Consider the following 18,301-nt stretch of genomic DNA (forward strand, 5'->3'; position numbering starts at 1 on the left):
TTGGTAACATCCTAGAAACCAGTCAGAGTACCCTAGCAACTGCATAGCAACACCCTAGCAACCACCCAGAATACCTTAGTAACTGCATAGCAACACCCTAGCAACCACCCTGAGTACCCTAGCAACCTCATAGCAACACTTTAGCAACCACCCTGAGTACCCTAGCAACCTCATAGCAACACCTTAGCAACCACCCCGAGTACCCTAGCAACTATATAGCAACACCCTAGCAACCACCCCGAATACCTTAGCAACCACATAGCAACACCTTAGTAACCACCCCAAGTACCTTAGCAACTACCTTGATTACCCTGACCTCTATCTAATTAAAACTTTCAAACTTTTAAAATTGCTTCAAACTTTCTGGGCCGGCTTTTTCAAGCCAACTTAAAGTTTGTTTTGACAAACTTTTTTTCATTTAGTCTTACTTCATGTGTTGAATCTAACAGTTTGGGAAGATTTTCAGTGAATAATGATTCAAATATCGTTCTTTTCTTCACACAGACAGAGCCTTCGCGTGGCTCATGCAGAACACAAAATAAACATTTTTAGACAAGCTGTTGGAGTGCTGCTGTATTTTATACAGAATGGCTTTAATGTTAAACACTCACTCAGGTACAGATACAGCAGGGTCACCAAATCTGACAAGCCAGTATAAAAATATACATCTTAAAATATATAATAATAATAATAGTAATCTCAATAGTAGTCTCTAGACTGTAGGTCACCAATTTCAGCATTGCAAAATAATTTTTCTAATCAGTATTTTTCCATTTAAAACAAAATACATGTACATAATATTTACATTTTCTTTACCCCACTGACAAATTTTCTCATTTTGTTAAAGATTTATCCTTATATTTGAAATAAATTTGGATTATTTTTGATTATTCTTATTTAAAGGATACTTATTCATCTTTATTTATGTATAAATACTTTGTTGTAGTTTGTAAATATCAGGGAATTGTGATATAATGTCATTGAAATGAACAAAATATACTTTTTTTCCACAGAAAAAAAATAACACCAGCCGTTAGGGCATGGCACATCAAGATCATCAGTTTGATTCTCAGGAAAATACAGAAGTCACTTTGGATAAAGGATCTGTCAAATATGTAAATCTTAATAAATGTACCTTTCTTTCCTTTGTACATTGTCCTTAAGGGTTTGGTTTTATCCCTGTGATTGAGTAGCTGTTAGCACAGACCCAGTCACGTCAAAGTCTAAGTTGATTTATCATTTGTCTCTTCTGTTGCAGGTGAAGAAACCAAATACAGTGTGTCCAGGAGCCACAGGGCATGTAGTTTTGTGTATAAGCAGAATGTGTGTCATGTGTGTCAGGCCTGACAACGTCATTGTTACCTGTTTGCATATGTCCTTCTCTGTACACTCACTATACAAGCAGCTGATGCCCAGGTAACTAAACAAACACAGTTTCTCAACACCCTGAGATTTCCTGGTTTTCTCAATATCTTTTTTGTCTTTAGGATTGTGAACATCACCTGTAGAAGTGGCTTTGCACAGACAGTGATGGAGATTTGATCTATAAATCCGCTGAGCTCCAGGAGTGACTGCTGTTGACACTGTCAACTCTTTTTTTCATTGAAACTGGGTGTGTCTGTTTCAGAGGATTTAAATCAGCTGCATTCAAACACAGCTTCGTGTGAACCCAAACAGATGGGTCATGGGCTCATGCACCCCAAAGGTAACCTTTCAGGTAGACGGACCACCTTGTTTGACATGTCGGCGTGATTTCAAATCCTCACGTGATCTGCAGACGTATGCAAAGCAGACAGGCTCGATGGGTTTCGACTGCATGGAGACGTAATAGAGCTTTACCTCTCTGTCTTTGATAACATGACGGGCAGCAGCCATCTGGACTTTGGCCCCTCTGTAGGCCGACAGGTGATACAGGTGATCTGACGAAGGAGTGTTTCTCTGTTTTGCTGGATTAATCCTTGATTAATTCCATGAAATCTTTTTGAGGTATGTTGTTGTTCAAGAATTCTTACTAAAATAACATTTAAGTTCACTGTATCAAAAGGTGCATGTGTTTTAAAAACTGAAATTTGTCAACGCTTACCTGTTCTAGGGTGTGTACTGAACAAATAATGTAGTAAAAGACAAAATGTACTCATATGCGGTGGTACCTATACATATGTGTATGTATGTATATATAGTTAATAGATAAAAAGGCATTGTGGGTAATATTAGCATTAGTGTCTTGAGCAGAAAAGTTTAATAAAAGCTTAATATGACTGGAATGTCGTGTGACAAATTTGTGTTTACCTAATAATACAACAAGATATGTCAGACACACCTACTGTACTAAAACAGATGAGGAATTCCTGACACTTGAAGACAATCAAATAAATGTACTAATTATTTCAGGGTTGTGTCCCATCATTTGCCCTGCCTGTTTCACAGTGGTGTGCATTCATTTTAGGACTGTGGATGCTGGTGTGATGATAACTGAGGAAACATGGATGTTTTTACACTGGGTCTTTTTCTTCTGATCACCACGGGTGAGTTTTCATGCTCACCCACAGTCATGCACTGAAATAATTCATTTTCTTAATCAGTATTTTTGTATTGTTTTCCAGTAAAAAATATCTTTATCTTTAAAACAAGATACATTTACTTGTTTTTTTTTCCCCACCCACATGGCAGGTTCTTTTTCTTTTTTAAGCGTAAACTACACAAAATTCATTCTGAAATTATATTATTTGAAAACAGGTCTTGTTAAACAATTTTGCTTCTTAAGTACATTTAATTGTATTTTATTTATACAAATACTGATGAAGAAAACCCACACCACTACAGAGGTTAAGTGGTTTGGAGAAAAATAAAAAGTTTTTGAAGTGTGGAAATATCGTGGAATTTTAATTCAGTTAAATTTTTAATTGTGCTATGCAGACATTGGAATAAGTGCAGTCTTACAAAGTAATGAGAATTTCAATGGGAATGCAGACTGGGGCAAGTTGTCACACTTTATTCCGATCAGTACTACAGATGGGTTTAAATTTAATTTTGTCACAATATATAAATCCTGCTGTTAAGCAAAACTGAAAAAGAAAAACAAATATTGCAATTATTAAATTGTGTAAATTGATAACATTTAAAAGAAAAGTGCAAAAATATGATATTGAAATTTATTTCGAAGGACAGATTCCACAAAATCTCATAGCTAGAAAAAAAATATATTTGTGTAATTTTGGCTCACACATAAAACCCACAAATGTGTGATATTAATTTTGGACTTTTGACTCAACCTCATAAGTGACCCTGGACCACAAAACCAGTCATAAATCACATGGTTTCATTCGTAGCAATAGCCAACAATACATTGTATGGGTCAAAATTATCGATTTTTCTTTTATGCCAAAAATCATTAGGATATTAAGTAAAGATCATGTAAATTTCCTATCGTAATAATATCAAAAATTTATTTTTGTGAGTGTATATGCATTGCTAAGGACTTCATTTGGACAACTTTAAAGGCGATTTTCTCATTATTTAGATTTTTTTGCACCCTCCGATTCCAGATTTTCAAATAGCTGTATCTGAGACAAATATTCAAATAGTCCTATCCTAACCAATATATATGGATTATTTATTTATATAATAACTTTTTATGTAATATAACTTTATTATACTTTCTATAATAACTTTATATATATATGGATTATTTATTTATAACTTTCAGATGATCTATAAATCTAAATTTCAAAAAATTGACCCTTATGTCTGGTTTTGTGGTACAGGGTCACACATAGCCACTGTGACAACTAGCCCCGGTCTAGTTTTGCTCTGCTCTTGGTCAATGCACTTTTGTTTTATTTCAAAAGAGGGAAAACCAGAGAAGGTCTAAAATATAATGACACATAATGCTTATTTACTTGAAAAAATATTTATGATAAGAAGAAATTACATGCTTTGAATAACTGGTTCTAAATGCCAAATCTGTGAAAGTGTTCTGAATCATTTGATTCTTGTCAAATTCACTGCAGGAGTGTCGGCTGAGGTGCAGCTCCAGCCTCTAAATGCAGCGGTGCTCCGTGGTTCGAAGGCTCGGTTTAACTGTAGCTCAACTCAGCCCACATCCGTCATGACCTGGACAGTCAATGGACTCTTGGTTCTCACCATTATAGAAGCATCTGGGGTACTGAACAGCACAGACCGCTTTTCTGCCACAAATTTCACCACGCCTGGAAATTACAAATGGGAGTTTATAATTAGCAACGTGCAGAGAGGCGATGCTGGTGAAGTCACCTGTCAGGTTTTGGGTGGAGAGCCTCAGATGGCCACTCTTTCTGTACAAGGTGAGAATTGTCTGAAGCTCTATTGTGACTCATTTCATCTGATCCATGCCACTATGATACACAAACACATGACGTATGGAGTATGTTTGGTGTATACAGATATGACAGAAAGTGAAATATGAGATATGAGACATGAAATATGTGTTAAAGAAAATAATTTATATATACAGAACCAGTCAAAAGTGTAGGTTATGCTCATCAAGCCTGCATTTATTTGATCAAAAATACAGAAAAAAAACAATAATAATGTGAAATATTATTACAAATAAAAATAATGGTTTTCTATATTAATATACTTTAAAATATAATTTATTTCTGTGGTTCAAAGCTTAATTTTTAGAATAATTCCTCCAGTCTTCAGTGTCACATGATCCTTCAGAAATCATTCTAATACGCTGATTTGATATTCAGTTATTATCAATGTTGGAAACAGTTGTGCTGATTAATATTTTTTGGAAGCTGTGATACTTTTTTCAGGATTCACTGATGAATAAAAAGGGCAAACAGCATTTATTCAATATAGAAATCTTTTCTAACAACATATAAGATATAAATAATCTTTACTACCACTTTATATCAATTTAACAGATCCTTGCTGAATAAAAGTATTAATTTCTTTCAAAAAAAGAAAGAAAAAATTACAAAACATTTGAATGGTAGTGTATATTGTTACAAAAGATTTCTCGTTTTTAAATAAATGCTGTTCTTTTTCTTTAAAAAAAAAATGTATTCATCAAAGAATCCTAAAAAAGTATCACAGGTTATAAAAAAATATTAAGAAGCACAACTGTTTCCAACATTGATAATAAATCAGCATATTAGAATGATTTCTGAAGGATCATGTGACACTGAAGACTGGAGTAATGATAGTGTAAATTCAGCTCTGCCGTCACATAAACAAATTTATTTAGATGGGGACTTCTGAATCTTTTTGAACTGTCTGATCCAGGCCTTTCTAGTTTTGATTTGATCTCTCTTAAGCTTTGTAATGAGTGTTATTTTACTCTTATTTCCACTGTGTTTGTTCTTGGGTTGTATTTTCTTCAGATTGCCTGTGGTTTTACAGATTTAATAGGAGTCAGTTTATGAAAAATCTGTGTGTTCAGACTGCTGCTTCTCAGATGCAAGACTGCAGCCTTAATGATTTTCGTCATGGTTTGAATGTTAAATTACACTCTACAGCAGCTCTTAACTTCTTGCTTCAGGGTTCATCTTTGAGCCTAAGTGAGTTCCAGGACCTACATCCATATGCCGAACTTTTTTACAACCTTTAAGCATTACTCAGCAATTTTATGCATGACAGAGCGTAAAATGCAGCTAGAGCATTCCCAGAGACTGTCTCCTTAAATATAATGCACTCATCAGCACTAAATTAACCCTTGTGGACCAAAACGCATCTGTCAACTAAATAACAGGAGAAACTGTTTCTCCTAGACAACAATGAGAGAATACAGAGACCAAATTGAAACTTCACAGGAATTTCATGTAACATTTCAACAAGGTCCAAAACTGTTCCCTAGATTTGCCAAGATAGTCAAAGATCGCAATAAAAACTCAAATATTCTCACCAATTTTCCCCTAATCCAAATGATATTCAATATTAATTTTATAATATATTACATTATATTTCACTATTACTGTAGTCTATACACATGGAAAAATAACATACAGTATACAGCAGTAGTATGTTTAATTTCATTCTATTTCTCGCCAGCTAACATGAAACGTTTTCAGATCGTTCTGTCAAGGTTCTTTTTCAAAATTTTAAAAATGGAATATTCCTTTAACATTTGTATAACCAAGATAAAACATTTTTAAAGCATTTAATATACGGAGAACATTCAGAAGAAACTTAATGGGAACATCCGCAAAACATTCTTAGAACATATTTTTGTTAGCTGGGTCCTTACACTGTTTCCTAAATAAAACAAATCTAAGACCTCCATTAAAGGTGCTACAGAGGATCTTTTCGTCGACTGAGAAACCAAAGACTGTTACTGAGTTTTTTAAATGAGCGCATGCGTAAGAACAACCCCCCTCCTTCACAGCTCATTTCGAGGGAACGCCTCCCAAAACTCATGCACGAGTATTGGAACACGAGTGTTTACCACCGGCATTCTCTGTGTCGTGTTAGTGGATTCATTATGTCGGACTCACCGCAGGTAACTCATAATCTGCAGTTGTTACTCCTGTCTCCTGACAAAAACATTGCATGCAGCGCCTGTGGAGTGTGGAAAGTTACTAGAGCGTCTCTCACAAGGAACGCCACGGCAGTGATTGACAAGCAGAGGTGGGTAGTAACGAAGTACATTTACTTCGTTACATGTACTTGAGTAGTTTTTTGGAAAATTTGTACTTTTTAGAGTAGATTAAAATGTGGGTACTTTTACTTTAACTTGAGTACATTTGTAATGAAAAATCTGTACTTTTACTTCGCTACAATGGACAACGTTCCTCTCGTTACTTTATTTTAATTCAATACTGTAAATGTTAAGAAATGCGTAGTTTATTCCATGCGCGTTGTCTCTTTTTTCATGAACGATGCCCCATTCACAAATGAATCACTCTTTTGAGTCGATTCTGTTCAAAGACTTGATCAAACAAGTTAGTAAAGCTGTCTAAATTGATTCGCGAATCAGTTTGAATGATTTGCTCAGTTCCTGCACGCGCTGAATCGTCTGAAGCGGTTTCTCACTCGGAGCGTTGGATGAAGTGGCAGTGGACCTACAGTCAATTAAAAGCAAATCTGCAAATGCATCCAATTGTTTGCCAGCGATGAAGACCTTTATTAGTTGAGCTGCGTATGCTGTCAGTGAACAATTCCACAGGTATCGATTTCATTTGATTTTACTTCATGACACAGCCAATAGCCGACATTTTACAACAAAACAGATTATTACGTCACTATAACAAAAGTATGTAGTATTTCTTTACCGTTTTTATGGGCATATATCTTAATTTATACATTAATTTATACATATAGCCTACTATTGCGCAATGGCGGCGCCAGCGACCTGTTCGTCTTGAAAATGAACGCTTTGCGTTGACACAGTTAAGCAGTTTACACGCGCCTGCAGAAATATACATTTGATTAACGTTACATTTTGGAGAACAGACCAAAGAAGATCCGTCAATGTGTATTTGATCATTGTTTGTGTCAAGTTCAGATATGAGCGCGAGCACATGTAAAGAGTTTTCTCTCTTCTTTAAAATGTAACGTTAGCTGTAGGCCTATACGTTATTAATATAGTAACGATACATTCGGGTTACAGATGCTAGAAATAATGCTTGTCTCTTCTATGTTTGTTTGTTGCAAAGATATCTAATTATGATAATAAATTAAATATCTATTTAAATAATAAAATAACATGCTAGTGTGCGTGTGTGTGTGTGTGTGTGTGTGTGTGTGTATATATATAAATAAAAGTAACTAGTAACGAGAATACTTGAGTAAGATTTTCATTGGATACTTTTTTACTCTTACTCAAGTAACTATTAGGATTATTACTTTCACTTTTACTTTGAGTAAATATTTCTATAAGTACTTGTACTTTTACTTGAGTACAGTTTTTGGATACTCTACCCACCTCTGTTGACAAGCCAGAGGGCGATCATCGCGTAAACGATTGGCTGATGTTTTTAAGGCCCTACCTCATGCACAGATGATGTATATTAATATTCCTTTCAGTGCACCTAATAAATGGCCTTTTATCAGTTAGTAAAGACGGTTTCAAGTAATATTGCAAAAATGTACAAAGCAAAACATCCTCTTTAGCACCTTTAAGTCTCCTGAGCAATGAAAAAGCAACTTTTGAGCAATAACATTTTTTCACATCCTGATGATAGCAATCACTAAGTTAAGTGATCTAAATGTATTTATATGTATATACACCGATCAGGCACAACATTATGACCAACTTCCTAATATTGTGTTGAACCCCCTTTTGCTGCCAAAACAGCCCTGACCCGTCGAGGCATGGACTCCACTAGACCCCTGAAGGTGTGCTGTGGTATCTGCACCAAGATGTTAGCAGCAGATCCTTTAAGTCCTGTAAGTTACGAGGTGGAGCCTCCATGGATCAGACTTGTTTGTTCAGCACATCCCACAGATGCTCGATTGGATTGAGATCTGGGGAGTTTGGAGGCCAAGTCAACCCCTCAAACTCGTTGTTGTGCTCTCAAACCATTCCTGAACCATTTTTGTTTTGTGGACGCATTATCCTTCTGAAAGAGGCCACAGCCACCAGGGAATACTGTTTCCATGAAAGGGTGTATATATGTATAGGGTGTCATAATGTTATGCCTGATCGGTGTATCATCTGTGGAAGGCGTAGGACCACAAAATGTTTTTCCAATCATTGCATTTGGTCTAAATACAATGATATGATGCCCTACCTGCCTGTCAACGTATGTATTTTCCTACCTTTTCCTATCTATTTTCCGCACACTCTGCTTGCATAGACATTGCACGTCATCAGCGTGTTTCATGGTATTCAGACAAACGTCAGTCACCGAGCAACGAAACAGCAGCCTATAGTTCCTCCTGAACCAAAACATCCAGCTTATGATGCATTCACGCCATTACTACCATAATTTGGAAGAGAGGTTCTTTGGAGGTCTTTTAAACAAATGAGATTTATATAAGAAGGAGGAAACAGTGGTGTTTGAGACTCACTGTATGTCATTTCCATGTACTGAACTCTTGTTATTCAACTATGCCAAGGTAAATTCAATTTTTAATTCTAGGGCACCTTTAACAAATCTCAGTAGACCTGGAAGATTTTAAAACGAGCAGTTCATTCATAAATATTTAAGATTGCTGTGGATATACAAACCGGAGTACAAAAGACAACGAGCGCAGCACTGAAAAGGGGCGGGGCTACATAAGGTCTATACTCTAAGCGGTTTGTGACTCGAATTTATGCATTTCAATGGCAACACTATCTACGCCGAAATTAATTTGCAGCAGTCATGTGGTACAGGTCAGTGCTCTTTAAGGTGCTTATGTTCATTATGTGCTTGAGATATGAGGTAGTTTATTGCCGTCTCCCGTGATGCTTTTGTTTGCTCCCTACTGTACGCGTTTATGTCTTTTGAAGGAGGCGTGGCTGTAGAGGCGCTCTGGAGGGTGGGATCTCCAAGAATTGCCTACCCTACCTTTAATTTTGCTCTTTTTTTTTTCTTCTTTTTTTTAGGAAGTTCTTGTCAGATGCAAGATCAATGTTTTCTTCAAACCTGAAAATAACATCATATTTTTTTTCATAATGGATCTTTTGTTGTTTTTCCATATGTATCATCGATCAGTATCAGACATTTCAACTTGAAAAAGCATCAACAGAAAGCCAAAATAATATAGCAATTTTGGGAAATTGTGAGTTTGGCAAGCGTGCACATTTATGTAATTTCTTTGATGCATCAGTGAAAGTGAAAGTTTTTTTCATTACATGCTCTGGCAGTGCTTTTATGGTAGACCACAGAAAGTACAAAGTGCAGCACAAGGCAAAACAAAACCGAGATGTTATCAGACACACCTGTGAGTCACTGCTTTCACCTGTCTTGCTGTCCCGTGGGAAATTATCTGATTACATCTCAAAGTGCAGATAATCAATAATAATCTACTTCTTAATTAAAGTGGAGCATCAAGACAAGCTGAACCGTCATTAAGGCAAACTCACAAATCCATAGTGATTAGGGTAGAGTGTGTGTTTGAGGAGATAATTCTGCTCTGTTCTTCCCCAGAAAGTGGCAGTGTCGTGATCGCAGGTGGAAATCAGACCAAAACGGAAGGAGCTCAGACGGAGTTCCTGTGCCGGGCCGTGGGCTGGTTTCCAGAGCCCAACATGTCCTGGTCTGTAAATGGAGTGGAAAATTCCTGCAACAGAAGCTCTGAAACACAGGGAATTCTGTTTAACTCCAACTGCACGTTGACGGTCACTGCCGTCAAAAATTCTTCTGTTCAGTGTCTGGTCAAGGTACCTGCCCTGAGCACACCAGAAAGCAACACTGTCTTTCTGACCGTCGGTAAGAACAAAAAACATTTGTGATCAGCAAATATAATAGATCATACATTCTAAATTCTATTCTAATGATGATCACAAACAAAATCTGAAAACAGGGTCAGGTTTGATTCCATGTCGTTTTTAAAACCACAAATATGAAACAGTTTCTTTCAGGAACAGCTAGAGGGCACTGCATACACAAATCCAGCCACAAGTTTAGTATTTCAAGGCTAATTGCAAAGATAACTCTGCTGTGCTGTTTGATGCTTTAAAAGGATGAAGATGATGCATGATTCTCTTATCTCGTTCTGTTAAAGAGAAGTCTGCTAAAAGAGACCAGACGGTGTTGATCGCTGTCACTGTTGCCTTCAGTGCTGCTGCTCTTTTGTTTCTAATCATCTATGGAATTTATTTCTTCTGCAAGAGAAGGAAGAAAAGTGAGTATTTGTTGGTTATGAATCCCAGTTTTATCCCAATTTATTATATAGTAAGCCAGACGACTTATCTTGCTTAAGTAATTCTGGTCCTAATCTGGTATCAGCTCATTTATTTCTTCTTTTCTAAAGAATCAAGCTACCAAGAAGAGGTCAGGAGGTGAGAAATGAGCTCCAGTGTGTCTTTTGGATTTAAGAGTGATTGAAAATGCAAAATAATATGAAACTGAGCAATCATTTCTTTCAAAATCTTTATTGTCGTAAGTGGCTTTGCCAACAGGTCTGAGCTTCTGTTTCAGGGCACAAGTCCAGTCCCAGAATAGGACGCCTTCCACACAAGATGTGGGAGTACGGGACAACCAAGGATATATTACAGATGGACATGATGGTGTGTATGCATAAACAAACAATCCCGCACACACACTATCATCCCTTATGTATGTATGTACTGGTTTGACCTACAGTACATTATGATGAGGAGTCAAAGTCTTTATATTGTGGTGTGTATTCAGGTTTCAGGCCACGCCCCCTACATTATGTATGCTAAATAAAGACACTAAATTTGTGTTTTATTAAAAATGTAAAAATGCAGAATGTTTTCTGTGATGGTAGGTTTATGGTTAGGGATTAGAAAATGTCATTAGTTCAGTATAAAAACCATTATACCTACGGAATGTCCCCATAATGAAAGGTGCACCAAAATATGTATATGTGTGTGTATATATATAATTATATTTATAATATAATATTATATATATATATATATATATATATATATATATATATATATATATATATATATATATATATATATATAATATAATATTCATGTTGCATCTGCAGCCAGTGAGCTTGCTGCTTAACATTTAAAGGTGCAATGTGTAAAATTTTGGCAGGATCTATTGACAGAAATGCAATATACATAACTACACAATATCTGAACACAAAATGCCTCATTTTACTTTCTTTCATTTTCATTTACTTTAATGTGAGGATTCATGAAAGCATGAATAAACTGCTAAACTGCTTAAACTGTAAATGCTGTAAACCATGATGTTAAATATAATATAAATCTTTGCTTCTCTTTACTGCAGGACACACCAACGGTGGCGTCTGGTTTACAAACTATTCTAACAAAAATCAGGTGATGCCTCAGATCAAGTTCGAAGTCAACATGAAACCAAAACTTCACCTATTTACTTCCTTATATACACATATTCATGATCTTGCTTCGAATGATGTATCAGTGCACATTGTTCCAAAGAAAAAGCTGCTTTATTAAAGTGCTCCTGTTATGCTTTTTCAGACATTACATTTCATGTACAGTGTAATACAGCTGAAACGAGTTGTCAGTAATTCCAGTCTTACTTCCTGCATGAACCTACATAGGTTTGTTCAAATTAGCATAATGCCAGTCTATGCTCTTTATTGGCTGCCTGTGAACAATGTCTACTTTGACTCGCCCCTCAAACACTCTAGTTGTAGCTGAGGCCTGGAAGAGTTTGGTTCATGTTGTTGACATGTAGAGAAGATGCTGTTTTCTGTGCTGCGAAACCACTTCAAAAGGACTTGGAATTGATACGGTAAAACTGACATCTTTGTTACTGTTCGTATCACTCTGTATCAAGTGCTGAAGAAGATCCGGAGCTGAAATTTCAATATGGTAATGGACGTTTTGTTTCATACACGCTGTAAGACTGGAGCATCTGACCAATCAGAGTGGAGTAGGCTTTTGGAAAGGCGGAGTTTAGAGAGACTGAATGCTTAATTGAACTGTTTGAGACACTGTGAGAAATTCTGACCTTCAACAATTCTGACCATGACCTTGGATTCATGTAAACCTATTGTAGGAGACCTCTAAAACAAAAGTAGGAGCTTTTAAAATGGCATAATAGGAGCACTGTAATAATCTTTCATCAACACATATGTTTCTCTTGTGAAATATTATGGAAATAAAATTAGTTGTGTTTCTCATGTTGACTTCAATATTTCAATGCATTTCATAAGCATGATTATTTGTCAAGACTTCAAATCTGATACAAATCTTTGGTGTTTCAGATGCCTGATGGCTTTTCTGAGGATGGTCCCAGGAAGCACAGACACATGACCATTGTCTAGAGACTAAATCTGACTGGTGAACCTTTCTGTTGGAATTCACAGACAGCAGGTGTTCTGGCTTTCTTCTTCTTCTCTCTTGTGCATAAAATCATCAGTTTAGGTTTAATTACAGAAGAAAAAGAGCACAAGGGACTTCATATAAGCACCTGCACAGGATTATTTATTGGAACACAGAAGCATTTTCTCGGTGGTCTCAGACCTTTGGACCCAACTGAATACTGTATATTTTTTACCACCAATGCATGTTTCACATAATGAACTCACATTTTTTTGTTTTTATGGACTTTAAAAGATAAACATGATCAAAATGTGGGCAATCTAGAGATTGGTTAAAATCCAACCGTGTCTGATTAGTCATATGAACAAAGTACACTATATTGCCAAAAGTTTTGGGACACCTGCCTTTACGTGCACATGAACTTTAATGACATCCCATTCTTAATCCGTAGGATTTAATATGGAGTTGGCCCACCCTTTGCAGCTATAACAGCTTCAACTCTTCTGGGAAGGTTTTCCATAAGGTTTAGGAGTGTGTTTATGGGAAGTTTTGACAATTCTTCTAGAAGCAGTGATGTTGGCCAGAAGGCCTGGCTCGCAGTCTCCGCTCTAGTTCATCCCAAAGGTGTTCTATCGGATTGAGGCCAGTCAAGTTCCTCCACACCAAACTCACTCATCCATGTCTTTATGGACCTTGCTTCGTGCACTGGTGTGCAGTCATGTTGGAACAGGAAGGGGCCATCCCCAAACTGTTCCCACAAAGTTGGGACAATGAAATTGTCCAAAATGTCTTGGTATGCTGAAGCATTAAGAGTTCCTTTCACTGGAACTAAGGGGCCAAGCTCAACCCCTGAAAAACAACCCCACATCATAATCCCCCCTCCACCAAACTAAAGGCTTGGATGCAGCTGCTCGGCCATGGAAACCCATTCCATGAAGCTCTCTACTCACTGTTCTTGAGCTAATTTTAAGGCCACATGGAGTTTGGAGGTCTGTAGCTATTGACTCTGCAGAAAGATAGTGACTTCTTCACACTGTGCTCCTCAGCATGCAGCGCTGACCCTGCTCTGTGATTTTTATGTGGCCTACCACTTCGTGGCTGAGTTGCTGTTGTTCCCAATTGCTGCCACTTTGTTATGATACCACTAACAGTTGACTGAGGAATATTTAGTAGTGAGGAAATTTCACAAATAGACTTATTGCACAGGTGGCAACCTATCACAGTACCATGCTGAGATCCTGAGAGCGACCCATTCTTTCACAAAAGTTTGTAGAAGCAGTCTGCATGCCTAGGTGCTTGATTTTATACACCTGTGGACATGGAAGTGATTGGAACACCTGAATTCAATAATTTCCCAATACTTTTGGCAATATAGTGTATATCAGATCTTGTGTTGATTCGTATATCCTTGCATGTGCATAATGCATGCAATGGATGCTTGCATTTTCACAGCAGGTTTGTTTGAATCAACAACATCCTGTTTTCTCCAGAATTATAAAATCATCAGCATATGGCACAAAACACCCCGTGAGTTTTGCTTCCTGTTTTTATAGCTGCTTACAATTAAACCAAAGTTTTTTCATGTGAAGTGTCTAGAGAGGACGCATCTTATGTGACACATCATGCTTCACAGAGCATGATGCGGTTAAACAATTAATCTAAACCACTGATCTTTAACTCCCCACAGGGGGAAAACTGCTTAAACTGCTCGATTACATTATTGATAAAGTGAAGTGTTATGAAACGGATTGGAACTATGCGATTCTGATCACTTCATAATATCAAATACAGATTAAATTTACAGAGACCTTGGGCCTCATTTATAAAGTGTGCGTACGCACAGATTTGATCTTAGAGTGTGCGTATGCTTAAATCCACACCAACGCTCATATTTATAAAAACGGTCTTTGACGTGGAAAAGTGTTTAGCACTACCTCAGGGTCTGAGCAGACGTTCACACTTTTCCTGGTCAAATTACTGCAGGTTTTTGGAAATCTAAGCTTAAGGATTTGGACGATGACTGTTGATCTTTTATATGTAAATTACATTAATTAGGTGTCAATTAAAATGCGGAGAACTCTAACCATTCAGCTGTGCGCAAGTTCAAGATCATTTGCGATTTATAGATTTCACATCTGAAAGAGAGATCATTGTCAGTGTGTACGTTTATTCCATAATGTACGCAAATGAGAAATGATCGTAAGATAAAATTTAGGATGGTTTCTGCGCAACATTTTATAAATGAGGCCCCTTATGTGTAGTTTTCACTTATCTGCACTTTTCCCCACATTTCATTCCATAAAATGATTTAAGGATTTTGAAAGATGGATGAAATTATTAGTCTTACCTGTTTTTTCCACTTTGTTTTAAGCTTAAATCTCACTAAATTTTGTTAGATCTATGTTTAAAATAAGAAAATAATGCCAGTGAGAAAATTATATTTTACTTAATTCTAAACTAATTCAAGATATTTCCATTAATAACTTATACAGGTTTTATTTTGCTTCCCAGGATGTTTGGATTTTTTATAAAAAAAAATTAAAAAAAAGAAGACAAAAGTCCTGAAAATTATATTTAACTATTTTTGTCTGATAGACAACATATTTATATGACTATTGATTCATATGTATTCAACAATAAACACATTTTTTGTACAATTATTTTTATTAATTTGTGAAATCTCTTTCTATATATATATTTATGTGTGCATATATATATATATATATATATATATATATATATATATATATATATATATATATATATAAATAAAATATATACACATACATACATACATACATACACACACATATACATACATTATATATATATATATATATATATATATATATATATACATATATATATATAATATTATAGGTTTGAGGCCTGTGCAGGGTGGGGCAAGTAGGGCCTGAGTGAGGGGTTACATTCAATATGTGTGTCATACTAAATTATGTTTTTTGAAGTTGTAAAAATGCAGAAAGTTTTCTGTGAGTGTTGTGTTTAGGGGTAGGGTTAGGGTTAGTGGATAGAATATACAGTTTTTACAGTATAAAAATCCTTATGTCTATGAAAATTCCCCATAAAACACGGAATGTGTGCAAAGTCCCTTGACATATGCGTGCGTGTGTGTGTCTGTTTATTAGTTGACTTTATTATTCTGTTTTCAAGAGATTTCAAAAATGTTTTCAGAAGCCGCAAAGATAAAGAATATATTAAATAACAGAACAGACATATAGATAACAGACAGAAACGTTCTGCTTTCCTAAGATGTCGAATCAGCGTGCTGCTCTTTGGAGGTGCTTTTTAGTAGATCGTTCCTTTAGTAGAACATCTCGCTGCAGTGTGTATCTGACATCCTTATCCGAGAGTTGTGCAGTCAGTGTGTGTGAATATTAGCCCTCTTTCATCTTTTCCCTTAAAAAATAATGAATGTTCATAAATAAATAAATAAAGTTGGCTTAATGGCCAGCTGTAGGCTGGCATCTATCCCCCTGTGGCTTGTTAAGCAGTGGAGTCTTCCTCTTCCTCACGCCTCACTCCACCAAGATCTGAGCTGGCCGAGCAGCTGATATTCTCCCACTCATTACGACCACACCAAAGTCACTTCCTGTTATGTAACCTGCACTGTGTACCTTAAAAACACAGATATGGAGAATCTCCAATTTCTACAGTAATGTGAAGCAAAATATCATGGAGAACCATGTGGTGATGCCCTGTATATGATGGTATCAGCTGGTAATTTCAAAGAATACCACGGTACTTTGATATAGATACTGTACCATGGCACCGAAAGATTAACATATAGCATGGCCTTTGCATGGTACTCCAAGGTATTTAAAATATCAATAGCTAATATCATTGTATATACACCATGGTAATGATTACCATATAATGTTTTTATGGTATTTAGAATGTAAGTGAAAGAATAAGATGCCATTTTACATGTAAAAAAACATGGTACATTTCTTAAATATAATGGCATGATGATGGCTACGTTTAAATAGAGTAAAAAAAAAAAACATGGTACTTTGATATACTGTAACATGGCACTGAATGTTTATCCTAGTATGGCATTTGCATGATACTCCAAGGTATTTTAAATATAAATAGCTATATCAATTTTAACATCATGATATTTTGATACACCATAGTAAATTAAATAAAAATAATGTAAGTGAAAGAATAAGATGGCATTTTACATGAAAAAAACACATGGTAAATATCTGAAATATAATGGCATGGGTAGGATTATATTTAAAAAGAAAAAACTTTGATATATACTGTACCATGAAACTGAATGATTACCATATAGCAGTTAGGTATTTGCATGGTACTCCAAGGTATTTTAAATATCAGTTGCTATATTTTAATATCATGATATACAATGATTGTATTAATGTGGCATTGCATGTATAAGGTATTTTATATGAAAGAATAAGATGCCATTTTACATGTAGAACATGTACAAAATATGGTAAATATCTTAAATATCATGGTATGACCATGGTTCATTTGAAAAAAACAAACAAACATACTTTGTTATTTTATGATACGGAATGATAATCATTAACCATAGTAAACTTTACCAGAATACCATAGTATGTCTATGCAACATTTAAAAAATACCATGGTATGACCATAGTACAATGTCCAAATAATCATCATTGTAGTTTTTTTTTGTTTGTTTTGGTGTTTTAATTAGTGAAACATTTGATAGAAATATGCCAGAATTTGCACATTAACTGGATTACATTATTTATGGTTGAATAAAGTACATTAAAACAAATTGGCATTTCATGCATTAAAATTTTTTTTGTCTATATTTTATTTGTGGTAATGGACTAAAATACCTGTAGGATGTCATGTTGTTCAGACTTAAAAGGCACAATATGTAAGATTATATATTTTGTAAGTATATATTTTGTTGACTTGTGTAGTTAAATTATCCCAAATGTTTCCAAGAATGTTTAAATTCAGAGAAATAAGCAATTTCAACCAGGACCACTTCCCCAGCCGCGGCAGGATTCTTCTTCGTGGAAAAGAAGGATGGAGGACTACGCCCATGCATCGATTATCGAGGTTTGAACAATGTCACAGTCAAGTTTCGTTATCTATTACCACTAGTCCCTGCAGCACTTGAACAGCTCAGAGAAGCGAGAATTTACACCAAGTTAGATTTGAGAAGTGCATATAACCTCATTAGAATCAAGGAAGGTGATGAATGGAAGACGGCATTCCTGACCACTAGGGGGCACTATGAGTACCAGGTTATGCCGTATGGGCTGGCCAATGCACCTGCTGTATTTCAGTCTTTCATTAACGAAATTTTCAGAGACGTCTTGAACAAATATGTAGTGGCCTACATCGATGATATCTTGATCTATTCCAAGTCTGAAGAGGAACACAAGGGTCATGTCCGAACTG

General features: G+C 35.8%; 1 protein-coding gene across 2 annotated transcripts in view; it reads left to right on the plus strand.

The window, feature by feature from the left end:
* igsf5a (immunoglobulin superfamily, member 5a) overlaps window positions 1-15,507 on the plus strand; it is a 31,333-nt gene extending 15,826 nt beyond the window's left edge. Inside the window, exons 2-11 of one of the 2 annotated variants that reach the window (XM_067397628.1) lie at window positions 1,259-1,416; window positions 1,488-1,986; window positions 2,447-2,525; window positions 4,011-4,322; window positions 10,062-10,343; window positions 10,639-10,758; window positions 10,888-10,915; window positions 11,055-11,143; window positions 11,850-11,899; window positions 12,814-15,507. In XM_067397628.1, the coding sequence (XP_067253729.1) occupies window positions 2,483-2,525; window positions 4,011-4,322; window positions 10,062-10,343; window positions 10,639-10,758; window positions 10,888-10,915; window positions 11,055-11,143; window positions 11,850-11,899; window positions 12,814-12,873 (984 nt within the window). In that variant the 5' untranslated portion in view covers window positions 1,259-1,416; window positions 1,488-1,986; window positions 2,447-2,482 and the 3' untranslated portion in view covers window positions 12,874-15,507. Of the gene's footprint in view, window positions 1-1,258; window positions 1,987-2,446; window positions 2,526-4,010; window positions 4,323-10,061; window positions 10,344-10,638; window positions 10,759-10,887; window positions 10,916-11,035; window positions 11,144-11,849; window positions 11,900-12,813 lie in introns of both variants that reach the window. The other variant, XR_010896179.1, reaches the window with a different exon arrangement.
* The last annotated feature ends 2,794 nt before the right edge of the window (window positions 15,508-18,301 follow it).

This window comes from Chanodichthys erythropterus, chromosome 10 (assembly GCF_024489055.1).
Source record: "Chanodichthys erythropterus isolate Z2021 chromosome 10, ASM2448905v1, whole genome shotgun sequence".
NCBI classification, from domain to species: Eukaryota; Metazoa; Chordata; class Actinopteri; order Cypriniformes; family Xenocyprididae; genus Chanodichthys; species Chanodichthys erythropterus.